General features: G+C 35.3%; 1 protein-coding gene across 3 annotated transcripts in view; it reads right to left on the minus strand.

Annotated features, from left to right (window-relative positions):
* Nucleotides 1-15,053, minus strand: part of POLA1 (DNA polymerase alpha 1, catalytic subunit) — a 327,051-nt gene that overhangs the window by 175,113 nt on the left and 136,885 nt on the right. For all 3 annotated transcript variants that reach the window (XR_011968249.1, XM_072615233.1, XM_072615234.1), the window contains 2 exons: nucleotides 5,163-5,341; nucleotides 3,313-3,444 (listed from right to left, as the gene is read on the minus strand). Coding sequence is in view for 2 of the 3 variants with exons in the window: in XM_072615233.1 (XP_072471334.1) it covers nucleotides 3,313-3,444; nucleotides 5,163-5,341 (311 nt within the window). In the remaining variant the exon portion in view is untranslated. The remainder of the gene's footprint in view (nucleotides 1-3,312; nucleotides 3,445-5,162; nucleotides 5,342-15,053) is intronic.

Below are 15,053 nucleotides of genomic sequence, written 5' to 3' on the forward strand. Positions count from 1 at the left end.
CCCTCCAACCCTCAGCAATCTGTATGTATGTTCACGTATACGTATACACACACACACACATACACACCCACCTATGTACACGTTGTACCTTCCCCTTAAGGGCAAGGACTGTTTTAGAGTTGTATCTAGAATAGTGACTGACACATGAAGGTCAACTTTCTATCACTGAAAACTGGTTATTTCTGGTTATCTTTGTTATTGTTAATATTTAGCCACTGGGGAAAAAAAACTGATCAACACATCCTCCATAGGCCAGGGAGTAGTTAAGTAAAATATGAAGTTCATACACGAATCCTTGACAGCAGTTTTCTAAAAATCTAAGAGACCACATTAAAATTAATACCTCAAATAAGATTTGGGTACTTCGGTCTTTTGCTTACTTATATTTTCCATCCTCCATGAGAAGAGATAATCAGGAAGGATTATTTTCATCAACTATTGTTGTTGCTTATTTGATTACTTGTGTCTGACTCTTTCTTGGGAGAGATCCTGGAGTGGTTTGCCATTTCCTTCTCCATCTCATTTTTCAGATGAGGAAACTGAGGCAAACAGGGTTAAGTGACTTGTCCAGGGTCTAACAACTAGTAAGTATCTGAGGACAAATTTGAACTCAGGTCTTCCTGACTCCAAAGCCAGTGTTCTACCCACAGCACCACCTTTCACAACCCTACTGCACTAATGGATAATCTGACAGAGTTGCAAAGAAAATGTCTGAGTGGGAAGTTGGATTAAATGCCTTCCAAGGTTCAATCCAACATTCCAAGAAGACCCTAAGTAGAAGGGTAGCATGTTCCATCTAAGTGTGCATGTAGCTGATATTTTGGAACCTATTACAGAAAGCACAGAACCTATCAGGTATTAAATGGAGAAACAGAAACAGATGACATAGAAATTCATTAAAGATTGGATGTGGAGATGAGAAGCACCAACGTAAAGAGGTACCCATGAATTTAAAAAATGCCCATAGAATAGAAGGAGAACAGAGTGCCCGCCAAGAAAAAACACTCAGATTGCCTTTCCCATTCAAATACAAAACCTGGAGAGCAATGGAGCACCTCTCCGTTCCGAAGGCAACACAGACAGAAGTCTTTACTACACTCCATCACTACAACACAAGGCGAACACCAGGAAGCAGGCACCAACTTCAGAGAGCTGCTGTCTTCTTAACCCTACAAGGAATTTCAGTTCAACCCTGAACTGCAGTAGAGGGATAGCTCACAGAAAGAGACAAGGAAAAACAATTCCCAAAAGAAGGGCCTGAGCTGCTAAGCTGTCTTGGCTTGGATAATAACGTTGTAGCAAGTGCTCTAGAAATCTTAAGCTATGGGACGGAGCTAGTTCTTTTAATCTAGGTTACGTGTTTTAAAAACCAAACAGGAAATTGGTCCTGGATTAGCAAAGAATCCTCCATTTGTTGCAGACTTTGTTATAAAAGATCAAACAACTCTAACTCAATTTGTCCAAATGTTCTTTTCATTAGAAAAGAAATTTCTCCAAAAATTGCTGCTCCATAAAATTCACTGAAGAAGACTGTAATATTCTAAACATAGACAGAGGATTCAACATTTTTTACATAAGACAAGATAATTTTCTCTTGCTTGGTAGGGTCCATCACTAGATAGTTGTAAAATTTAGATCTAATTAACTCTGGAAGAAACAAAAGTCTAAAAATCTATGCGTTGAATAGCAAAATAGGAAATGTGGTTCCTTGGATCAGTGGCATCAAACTAAAAAAAAAGATGGAGCCACTACACTGTAGAAAAGGAACCCTGGGGGCTGCATTTTAACTTAGAAACTTCACTGTATTTAATCTGGCTTGGCTGCACTCAGGAGCGTTGTGGGCTGCAGGCAGCCAGCAGGCTGCGTATGAGATACCTCCATCTTAAATAATTTTCCTTCTATCCTGTTCACAACAGAATAAGGGATACAGGATTGAGCACTGAAACATCTTCAATTTCATTACATCTTTAGACTTAATTAATGTTAAAAGGGAAAAATTGACTTCAATGTTTAGAAAATACAAATGACTAACCCAGAATCCTAATCCGATAGCTGTTTTTTCTCTGTCCAGATCAAAGACACAGGGCATGCTACTTTACAGTGATGAGGAGCAGTACTTTTAAAATTGGGAGGTAAAGGAGAGTGCTTTATACTGGCTAAAACTTAAATAAAAGTTACATAATAAATTTAACATTTTTTCAATGTCTTGCCATAAAATTTTCTTTTTAAATGATAAGGTAAAGTTAACTTCTAAGTAATATGACCCTTAACTCTTTAAAAGAACAATCAAACCTGTAAATAACCAAAAGTGCTAAAGACAGGGATGAGAGCGACTACTGCACCAACGTAGGGAACTCTCAGGCAGGGGACCATGCCAGTCAGGCCCTTCACTGGAACCTTTGGTCTACACAATGCTTACAGCACTGAGATATGAAGGGTCAAAAAGGCACCGTAGGTGTCAGACATGGACCTTGAATTCAGATCTTCCTAATTTTAAGGCCAACCCTCTATGTGCTATGCCACACTTTGAATGATCAACAGCTAAGGATAAAAAAGGCAAAACTAAGGAGAAGGTTTGCTTCTGTTAAGTCTTGATAAAGAAAAAAACTTATTTATATGAAACCTTTATCATGAAAAGGTTTTATTTTTCTCTATAGTTAAAGAAGAGCTGTCTGCTGACTATAAGCAATTTCTGCCATTTTCTAGTAAGGACTTCCCAACACTTACATTCTGAAGATGTCTCCTTTGACTTCCTCCAAATAAATCCCATTTAAAATGTTTTGGACTATTGTATAAACAAAAAGCATTACAGATCAGCTTACTAGATGGCAACATGAGATTCTGGGCTGTTATTTATTCAAAGGCCTATACGTAATGCTGACTTTTTCTCAACTCAAGACTAAATGGTCCTTATTTCAAAGACTGAAGTGTTTCCTAACTGTATTTTTCTTTTTTACTCAAAGCAGAAGTCCAAGGTTTTAAGAAAACTAATTTTTCTTTCATGAAATTGATGTTCTTCCAACAGAGAAACCCAAATCTTTTCTAACAGAGCTGTTGAACATTTTGAGAAGCCCCTTTCCTAAGGATTTGCAACAATTCTTTTCAAAATTCTGCATTTCAAAAAAAAAACAAACACAAAACTATGAATACGAACTTTGAAAAGAACAGACATCCTACAGCTTTCTGTGTGGATATACGCATGTACTTGTGTATGTGTATACACACACACACACACACACACACACATATATATATCTCTACATGTATAACAAACTTCACACACACACACAAGAGCTCATGATGAATACTTACATTGTAGTACTTTTTAATGCAGCGCCTGATATCCAGGATTAGTTTATTGGCCAGCTGGTTGGTAAAGGTTATAGGTGAAGCATCACAATCTATATTACAGCAACGAAACAAGCTGGGTTCTATCTGGGTTCCCTACAAAGAAGAAAAAGGAAGTAAAAACAGACAAGCACACAGGAAGTTACTGCAAAAGTATGCAAGGATTTATATTTAAAGAAACTGTATACCATCCCATTGCTCAACACCATTCATTCATTTTATTGGCTGTTTTTCCAGCTCATTTTCTGAACATGTCTCTCCCTCCAGGGCTTCTTCAGACACATTTCCCTTTTCTTATCATCACTGTCATGAAATAAGTTGATTAAAAATTGTTTTTCATGTGTCATATTCCTCCTTCAGCAAATGATGTTGAATAAAAATAATCTAGTAGAATCTATGGCAAAAATCAATTTTCTCCAACAAACCAACCATGTCTTTTTATCAGAAATAAATATCCTTTCCAGGGATATGGATCAATACCTGCAAATCTGCCCTCGTGAGGGTCACATGTAAAGTTGTCCTAATAATTCACATGACATTAGTCGGTGATCATGCATGTTCTTTAGTTTATTTTTGAGAGGAGAGCATTACACCACAAAGGAATATCATCTATTTTTAGAAATGGATACTAAAATTTCTTCAAATTTTCAAACTAAAAATTTTATAAAAGTTAATTATTAGCAGTTGGAAATGTTTGGGTATTTCCCTTCTTTTTACATAGATAGTAAGCCCTATCACTCACGTAAATATTTATTGGGGTTTCCCTTATTTCTCTCTACCTCACTACCCTCCCACCATGTTATTGATGGTAAAAAAAAGAATCTGTGCTTTTCAGATTCAATCTGGTGTCCCTCCCCTCCCCCAACACGAAGCAATTCCAGGTGGAAGAGATTTTAAAGCTTGACATCCGCTCTTCCACAGTTAGCCCATCTGCAAGTCGTCAAGCCTCCATGCAATTAACTATCTTATTTACAGCTGTAATGAAGCAAAAGTCAAGGATTTAGCAAAGTATTGCTGATCTGTGTCTGCCTTTGCTTCTCACTTGCTTCCAAAGACTGCTTTGTTTGGATTTTTAAAAAAATGCAAAACATCTGCTGTTTGTCCAAATTAACTTAAAATAATTACTTTTAATTTAGATAAAAGATACATTTTCCTTCAGCTTCAAGGTTCTGCACAACTACACCGCTTATTAATTTGCCAATGGCTAATAAACGCATAACAGTGCAGAAGAGTTAAATAAGTTGGCCAACCTTCAAGTCCTGAGCCAAGGTCAGTGCTATATTTTTTGGCAGTGCTTCTTGAGAGGAATGTCTCTCTACGACTTTTTTATGTCTGACATTCAAAGACAGCAGAAAAGATAACAGAGCAGTACCTTTGTCCAAAAGGAGGTAAATGGGATGGGAAAAGATAAGTAAAAACTTTTCAAAAACTCTTCCTTCCCATTAACTTGATTTAGGATAAAGGAAAACGTTACTATAAGTTTTCAGTAAATGGGACAAAAACTCAAGTTACTAATTAAGGTATTTTTATAAACAGTTTAAAACAACTTGGAATTTTCAAATGAAGACCAACAGGTCAAAAGAATTAAAAAATATTTAAACACACTGAAAGAAAAGTTTTCTTATTTAATTTTTTTTCATTTTTTTGAAAGAAAACTTTAAGAAATAAACTGCTCTTAATTTTTATGCTATAATCTTTAAACCCATTCAGCACCATTTTCCCCTCAATCTTCCCCTTATTCAAAAAATACAAAAGAAATTAACGTCCATTTCCAATAGTTTGAACACAAAAACAGTAAGAAAAAAGTAACTAACCGAACCATCAAAGACGCCATCACAAATGTTCTCAGTTCCACATTTAGGGCAAGAAAACTTGAATCTTTCACAGTCCCTATATTTTTCTTCATCACTGAGTTGTGCTGGGCCACCAAGTAAGGCATCATTCTCTTCATCTTTATGGTAATGCTGAACTCTGAATTGAGTGGGATCCAGTCCTATTAACATGAAAGGAAAAAGAAAGGTGTATTTATTTAACTTACTCCCATCCAAAAGGAATACAGAAGGCAGAAACAAACCTTAAGAAACAATGATACATAAACACACATATAGATATTTAAACATGTCAACAAAATAAAATACATTTGAACATTTTAACCTAAGTCTCATGTGTCTATCACATGGACACGTGATTAATATTTACAATTGCTTTATAAATGAAACAAGCAAAATGCATTAATATAAGGTGGGAATATGCTGCAAATACATTTGGTTGCTGAAGCATCCAAACAGGATCCAATCCAATAGGATGCTTCTTATTTTCTTTAAGTTAGACTGAAAAATCTCTAATGTAAAACGTGCAAAACTATTACAGAATATTCACCTAAACAAAATGGCAGCATTAAAACAGAAAATAAAGACTAAAATCCCATTAAAATAAACCTATTCATTAATATTATAACGCCTTCAAGACCAGACACAACCGCCAACTCTGATTTCAATGCAGTGGTCGATTTCGTCTTGGCTCAGTGGTTAACAGCATGTCGGTTGCAATCTAATGTGATGGTTAAAATTCAGCAACTGCATTTGAAGCAAAATGCGATATGGCTTTTTGGTTGGCAAAATTCAGGTACTTAGAGTAACTACAAAAATAACAGCAAAGCCTATTGTGTAAGACAACAAAAAAGAAAATGGCCTCCAAATCTCCAAGACGTATTCGATATTTCATTGATGAAAAAAAATCAGTCACTATATTGTTTTATGCTCATTTTTGGCAAACTACTTAAGGGAAATAGTGTATTTCAGGTCAACAAGATTAATTTATCTTTGGCAAATACAACTGCCAACATGTACCACCTGATATCATACTTAAGTATAATTACTCAATAGTACAGATCTGAACAAATGCATTCCAAAGAAGAACTTAACTGCAGATCTGAGAAAAAGCTAAGGAAAAAAAGATTCATACCTATCTAATCTAGAAGTACGTTGAAAATGCAGCAAAAAAGTGATAATTTCACAATTTATGTATCTTTTCTTTTGACTATCATGAAGGTAAATTAATGACTAAATTCTATCACCTTTCTATTTCATCCAGTTTCATGAATATATTTTTGAGTACTGTTTTAACACATGCACATACACCTTGCAAGGTATTAATTTAATTTTTAGTATAAGCATAAATTTAAAAAAATGGACAAAATACAGGTGTAAGGATTTAATAAACTGCTCTCCTTTGTAGGAATCAATGCTGAACACTTCCTAAAATGACGCCTTATGTCCTCAGAATAGTAATGTCTCTAAAATTACCAACATGTAAATTTAAGAACTACTGTACTTCACCAATCTTTTATACTGTTCTATCTCTCTGTCCCAAAGAATGCGATATACATTTATACTTTATAAGTCATTTTCAAGGAAAACAACTGATATCCCAATAATAACTTGTTTACATTGCACTTTAAGGTCTGCAAAAAAGCATGAATTTATAAACAAACGTTAAAGGTGAGGGCTGGATTACAGACAGAACAAAGTTAGAGAATAACAATAACAATGAGGACACTTTCTCTTGTTCGGGAAGACAACACTACTGCTTTTAAAATGTTACGTAGCTAACTTTGGTTGTGAATGTAGACTGACTGAACATCACAGGATCTGTGTCAGAGTTATGTACTGAAGTTTTTCCATTCTATATGTTCCCAACATTCATTGTGTTTTAGTAATTTTTCATAGGTAAATTTTAAATTTCTTCAATTATTCAAAAACAGTGAAAAAAATGATTCTATAGTCCTTAAAATTCTATGATTTGCACAGAATGGGAAGCTGATTTCTCTCTTCCTGGACCACCATGGTTCACTTAATCCATCTGAGTACACCAAGCTGCATCCACCTGCAACTGGGCAAAACGTCCATTTGGGAAAGAGAATCTGGACGCCAACATTACTGCTCATACAAAAATTCTCTTTGACTCTAGCTAAGAAGTATGCTAAATTACTTGGACTTCAAGGAGGATTTGAAATAAACTTCCATTTATGTAGCCAAGTTTGATCTTTATGTTGCACTGACAACACGGACTCATCCTCCTAATTACTTCACACATTCACAGGTTGAATACTTTCATGGGTGCATCATCACTCTGCTGTAGATCAGTTGTAAAAGCAATAAGGAGTTTTAAAAATAATCAGGAGGTCCATCAATAAAAGAGAAAAAGAACAGATCTATGAAGTGGGGATGCAACTAATGAAAAACTGAAAAGCACCACATTGAGCAGTGAGAGATGAAAAAGAAATGGAAGGAATCAGAAGAGGCAGCGAGGAAACAAAGCTATCACTCTTTGCTGATGACATGACAGTATGCTCAGACAATCCTAGAGAGTCAAACTAAAAAAACTGCTGAAAGAGTTTTAGCAACTTTAGCAAAGCTGCAGGATATAAAATAAATCTACATAAACCACCAGCATTTCTCTAAATTACCAACAAAGATAAAGGACAACAAGAGAGAAAAATCCAACTTAAAATCACTGTAGACAATATAAAATACTTGGGAGTCTACTTGCCAAGACAAATCCAGGAACTTTATGAACAAATTATAAAACACTTTTCACACAAATAAAATGAGCTCTATCAACTGCTCATGGGTAGGCTGAGTCAATATGACAAAAATGACAACTCTTCAGAGCCATACCAACCGAAACACCAAGAAATTATTTTATAGAGCTAGAAAAAATAAAATTCATCTGGAATTACAAAAGGTCAAAAATATCGAGGGAAATAATGGAAAAAATATGAAGGAAGGTGGCCTAGTCATGCAAGATCTCAAACTATGTCATAAAGTGGTAATCATCAGAACTATCTGGCGCTGGCTAAGATCAGTGAAATAGATCAGGTATATAAAAATATAGCAGCGAATGACCACGGTAATCATGAGAACTCAGTATTTAACAAAACTGCTGGGAAAACTGGAAAACAGTATGGCAGAAACAAGGTACAGACCATGGGCGGAGAACCTGCAGCCTCAAGGCCATTTAATAAAAGGATCTATTCTTTGAAGTTTGGGATTCAATCAAAGGGCTGCACTTGAGGCTCTAGAGAACCACCTGTGGCCTTAAGGTTACAGGTTCCTTAACCCTGGTACAGACCAGCATCTTACACTGTATACAAAGATAAGGTCATGATTCAGACGTAAAGAGTGATGCCATCAATGAGGAGAGAAAGGAATACTTTACCTGTCAGTTCTATGAAGAAGGGCAGAATTCTTCACCAAAAAAGAGAGAGAGCATTATGACACATCATGGTTCCCAAAAAACTGGGAAACAATTTTTACAAGTGTTTCTGATAAAGGCCTCATTTTTCAACTACATAGAGAAATGATTCAAGTTTACAATGAATACAGCATTTCCTAATTGACAAATGGACAAAGAATATGAATAGCCAGTTCTGATAAGATAAGTCTTTGAAGAAATTTTCTCAGACGAATTGTTAAATACAAGTTTTAAGACAAAGAAATCAAAGCTATCTGTAGTTATTTGAAAAAAATGCTCTAAATCACTTTTGATTAGGGCTATGAAAATTAAAACAACTTTGAAGTACCATCTCATGGTACCTATCAGATGGACTATGATAAAAAATATGACAGAAAAGGAAAATGATAAGTGTTGGAGAGGATGTGGGAAAATTGGGCCACTATGGGTGGAGTTGTGAACTGATCCAACCATTCTGAAGGGCAATTTGGAACTATGACCAAAGAGCTATAAAACTGTGCATACACTTTGATCATGTCTGTGAGTGCCTATTATACGTGAGTCTCCACAAGATGTCAAATATGAAAAAAATAAGACTTCACAACAAATGAAGGAGAAGTAAGTAAAATTAATTCCAATATTAAAAAAAAACTAAAAAAAAAAAGGGAAAGAATTCTTACAAAATTCCTTCTATGATACAAATATAATTTTGATACTTAAATGTGGGAGATAAAACAGAGAAAGAAAATTATGTATCACTATCCCAAACGAATACTGAAACAAAAATACCAAATGAAAAATATTAGCAAAGAGAATACAGAACATATTTAAAAGATTATACGCTATGAAGAGGTTAAATTTATGCCAGGAATGAAGAGCGGAATCAATATTGGCAAAAGCATGATCATAAAAGACCATAATAATAAAAATGATGATTTCAGTAAATGCCTAAAAAGCCTCGAACAGAAATGCTAGAGGCTTTTCCAGTAAGATCAGGGGTAAAGCAATAATGCCCATGATCACAAGTACTACTTCATATAATGACTGTAACCACAACCAAGGTGACGAGACAAGACAAGAAAAGAGAAAATGACGGAATAGGCACAGGCAAAGGATAAACAAAATGATTCCTTTTTGCAGATGATATGAAACTCTAGAGAATAAACTAACTGAAACTGTAACTTCAGCAGAGCAGCTCAATATAAAATAAGCCAACACAAATTACCAGCCTTTCTATACATCACCAACAAAACCCACAGGAAGACAAAGAAGAAATCCATTCAAAGTAACTACGAAGTACATAAAATATCTGGGAGTCCACCAAACACATCAGAGACAGAAACTATAAAACATTCTTCATAGAAAAAAAGGCAGACATAAATAATTCCACCTCAAGTGACACTCATAGTTGGCCAGTCCAATTTAATAAAAGTGGCAATACTATCTAAATTAATTTACTTATTCAGGACCACACCAACGAAACTATCAAAAGCGTCACTTTATAGAGCAAAGAAAAAAACAGCGTTTCACAGGGAGGAACAAAAGTGGAAACATCTTATGAAAAATAACAGAAAAGCGACCCAGGAGAAAGGGCGCCACCAGCGTCAGAGCTCAGCGCAAAAATCATCATGTCTATTTAAAACTTAAAAACAGAAGAGATTAGGTACACAAGACCCAAAAGCAAAGGAAGGCAAAAGCAGCATAGTTTAGATAAATCTCCAAACCCCAGAGAACTGGAAAGCGTCTGGTAGAAATCAGGGTCAGAACGACATCTTACACCATGGACCACAATAAGCTCCAAATGGATGTAGGATCTGAACAAAGGAGTTCACGTTGCAGATCAGAGCTGCAGGGAATGAGAAAGTTTCTAACCATGGAAAGGGGAAGAATTCATGACAAAACGAGGGACAGAGAAGATCACAGAAGACAAGCAGGCAATGTGGTAAGATAAAACTTAAAAGTTATTACCCCACAAAAATCACAGCAATTAAAATTACAAAGAAAATGATTACTTGGGGGGGGGAGAACTCTCTGAAGCAAGTTTCACAGATTAATGTCTGAAATACAAGGTAACTAATTGAAACACAGAATATGAGCCATTCCCTAAGGGAAGGACAGTCAAAAAATATGAACTCAAGTTCTTAAGAAAGGAATTCAAGCTATCAACAATGACATGAAAAAATGCTCAAAATCACTAATAAGAAAAATGTCAGTTCAAGCAATTCAGGTTCCAACTCATAAGCATCAGAATTACAAGATTTTTTTTTAAAAGGAAAATGACAATGAAAATTGAATATGGGAGGACAGACATACTAAAAGTAGGCCAACAATTCTGGAAAACAATTTGAAATTATACTCCCAAACTTTAACTGAACCTCAGAAGACAGAAAACCCATCAACACCATTACTATGTATGCATCCCCAAAATGGTCAAAAAAAGATGGAGAGTGACTCAAAATACACAAAAATATTCATAGCTGCACATTCTGCCAGAGCAAACAACTAGAAACTAAGGGTGTGTCTAACATATCAACTGTGGAACTGCTGGGCAAGTTACGGCACACAGGTGTAAAATTTTATTATTACTATTTATCATCATTCTTGTGAGAATGATATGACTTTATGAGAAATGACAAAAAGACAGATTTAAAGAAACCCGGGGAAACGTGTACGAACTAATCAGGAGGAATACAAGTAGAACCAGTAAAACACAGTACCCGTTGTAAACAACAGCAAAGAAAAACAACTTTGAAAGACTTAAGAAGTCTGGTCAACGACATGACCAATCACGACTCCAAAGGACTTAAAACACAATACCCAACTTCTGACAGACAGCAGAGGGGCTGGAGGTGTGCTGTGAGTCAAGACATTCTCAGATATGGCTAATGTGCCAATCTGTTTTAAGTGAGAAGGGAAGAGCTGGAGGGGGCAGAAGTGGCAAAGATAAATGAAGGGGAAAGGACTGGTAGTCATGATGACCCTGTCCCCCAAGAGGGAATTAAAAAGCAAGACTGTCATCATGGAAGCAGAAAACAGTACATAGAGCACGCAGGGAAACAGACAAGGGATACTGTCCTATTACTCTTATTACATGACTTGAAGGGGTAAATTGCTTTGTGGTTTCACATACAATCCTCCTTTTCTGTTCTTTGCATAAGGAAATGTTTATGTTTCTCATCTTTTGTTAAATTCAGAAAATTAAAAAGATAAAAATGAAGGGGAAAGAGACATATTCTTGAACTTCAAAAAATGGGTACTTAGTGTTAAATGCAAATGTAAGGTTTTTTGTCATGATAAAAAAATTCAGAATGAATCTACAAGAAAGTGACTGTCCTGCATTACTGACATCTTCCAGAGAAACTATTTTGGGAGCTGTTTCTTAATTCTAATACACAAATGACAGACAAATGTTTTAAACATGTCTTTGTAAGAAAATATACAATTGGATATTTTAAAATATAGTATTACCTGGAAAACAGTTTTCAAGGAGGTAAAGAAGTTTGGCTTACACACAAAGCAAAGCTCAATGATTTCTACAGATGCGCTCCACTAGTTTCTGCTTAAATTGCTGGTAAGTTGCGTATTTTGTAGTGTCCATATGACTAAAAGTTTCTCTGCTCATAACATAATTCTTTTGGGCCAAAGGGAAACAAAAGAAAAACAGTATCTGGTGCTGCCACCTAGGGGTGGAGTGTTTCCATTTAAAACACGTGAACATAGGTTACTTAGTACTCAAAAACACTGGTCACACTGTTGTCAGAGCTGATACTCCAAGGCGGCATCTTTAGCGTCACAATGTTCATCTTACATGCTTCAGACCTGGCAAGTGAGAAGACAGAGACAGAGAGATAGAGATCCAGATCTAGTTCTACATATCTCTATCTATAAAGACACACCAAACGTAACCAAATTGGTTTTTGGGTAATGGGTAGAAAACAAAGTTCTAGACGGCTAACCTCCTGCGTAAGCAACTAGCCCTGGACAGCAGGCATTAAGGAACGAAGATGATGCCGTCCTTCGGGAAAAGAGCTTCTATTTTTAATGGAATGTTTTTGACACATCACCTTAGGTGTTTACTAAAACAGAGAACCAGTCAAGAAATATTCATTCTCATGCTTCAGAAAGAGTAGTCACTTCTAGAAATAGAAATGTGTGATTTATCTCACAATAAATAGGTATGGTGGAAATAATTTAATTTTTTTTCTACTGCTTTTATCTTTCCTACAAAGGACTCAGTGTAATAACATATTAAAGGTACCAAAGGAAAGAACACCGGATTTGCAGTCAGGAAAGTCTTGCTTCAAACTCTCATCTCCTAAGCCTTAGTCCCATATTATATCTTATATATAATATACACATATTTCATTTATATGTACACGCACATGTATTATTACATATTAACTGTATAATCATGGACAAGTCAGCTAACGTCTGAGCCTCACATTTCTCTGGAAAACAAGGAAAAGCTGGCACCATGGAGAGAGAGCTGGACCTGAAGTCAGGCAACTTCCTGACCTAAAATCTAGACAGAGTTACTTGTTAGCAGTTTGAACCTGGGCAAGTCATATAATCCTGTTTCCCTCAGTTTCCTCATCACTAAAACGAGCTGGAAAAGGAAATGGCAAACTTGTCTTGTCTCCTTATCGAGAAAACGCCAAAGAGAGTTGCAGAGAGTAGGACCACTGAAAACAACTGAATAACAACAAACCAACTAAAAATGTATGTGAACTATTTTAAAAATCTTAAAACATTATACAAACATCAGTTTTTACATATAAAAAATTGCTTTGTCATGATATGCTTCCTGTTTAAATATTCATGGAAAATATCATATTTGAATGACTTTCACAATAGCAATTTATTCAAGATGTCCATAATCTTGGTACAACTAGAGCAAATGCGGTTGGGTTTTTTTTGGATAGAATACATACGCTCTATCTTACTCACTATTTTCTTAATGCCATGAGCCAAGCTGTTCCATTGTTTGGATGGTCACTGATCTGGTCAAGTTAGCTTTTTAAAAAATATACCTGTTATCCTTTGTACATTTTCATTATACAGTGTTAACAAGCTTAGCTGTAAGCCAATAAAATACTTCAGCTATTAAAAAAATAAAATAAAAAATATACTTGCCAACACTCTCCCAAGATGAAAAAATACCATTGATGGTTAAAAGCCCTATGTATATATATATATATATATATATATATATATATATATATATATATATATATATATATATATATATATATATATATATATATATATAAAACAATCTGAATACCTGTGAGATTTCTTTATTCCCTATAAAAATAAGCTACCCATAATTTGGAACTGCAATCAACAATGGTAAAAACCAATTCTAAATTATTCATCTTTAATGGCCAAAAGGAAAACCTGAATAAATAAACTCACAAATATCCAAGATGCTGACTTTAGCAATTCACCTATTTTTTCCTACCGTTTAGTAAATTCATTGCTAACAAATATTCAAACTATCTGATTGACTTTCACAAACTCTCCCCCTTTTTGTACTTAGAAGTAGAAATGTTAAAAATTACCCAAATGGGAAAACTCAGCCCAAGCAATTCAATGTTAGAATCTGTGTCCCTGGGCAATAAGCAGGTTTGGTTTATACACAGGGGCTTGTTAGCTAAAAATTTCCTCCTGTGAATCTTTTCATAAAAACAAAACTTACTTCATAAAGTGAATCATAACTTTCAGTTTTACCACTGTGCAAATACAGCTGACTAAGCATGCACTTAAAATACGATCTTCAATAAACTGTCATGGCAATTGTTATCGCAGCGTTTTCAATATGTTACTCTTTAAAGTTAGCTTACACAGCTTTCCATATAGGTACAGGTCAACTTCAAACAGCTTTATACTAATGAGCTTTCATGCTAACATCAAATTTCCAAAAAGTCAAAATTCACTCAAAATTTTTATTAAAATTTATCCATCATGAGGAGACAAAAAGAGCACCAGCCATTAGAAGCATCAGGAAAGTTTTCATGTAGATTCTATTAAGTCAAATTTTAACAGAAACAAGGTTTCTAAGAGGCAGAAGCAAGGAGGTAAATTTATTCTAGGCATGGGCAGAGTTCCGGCAGTACAAATACATACAAGGCAGAACATTAGTGTGTGACGAAGGCCAGTCTGGTTGGACTATGGTGGGCAAGAAGGGAAATGTGTACAACGAAGTTGGAAACGTATGTTAATTTATATTGTGAAGACCGTTAATAGTCAAATAAAGGAGCTTATGTTTGATACAGAAGGCAATAGGTGGCTTGTGGAGTTTGATCTGTAATAGTGCAAAGGGGTCAAGACAAGTAGAATCACACACATCTCCTTCTCCACCCTGTTTTGTACTACTTCCTTTTTTTCCCCGCTCTCCTCCTTTTTCTCTTTCCTTTTCAAACCCTTCCTCCAGATTTTCATAGACTTGCCAATGAAATGGTAATTGGATA

This window comes from Notamacropus eugenii, chromosome 5, assembly GCF_028372415.1.
Source record: "Notamacropus eugenii isolate mMacEug1 chromosome 5, mMacEug1.pri_v2, whole genome shotgun sequence".
NCBI classification, from domain to species: Eukaryota; Metazoa; Chordata; class Mammalia; order Diprotodontia; family Macropodidae; genus Notamacropus; species Notamacropus eugenii.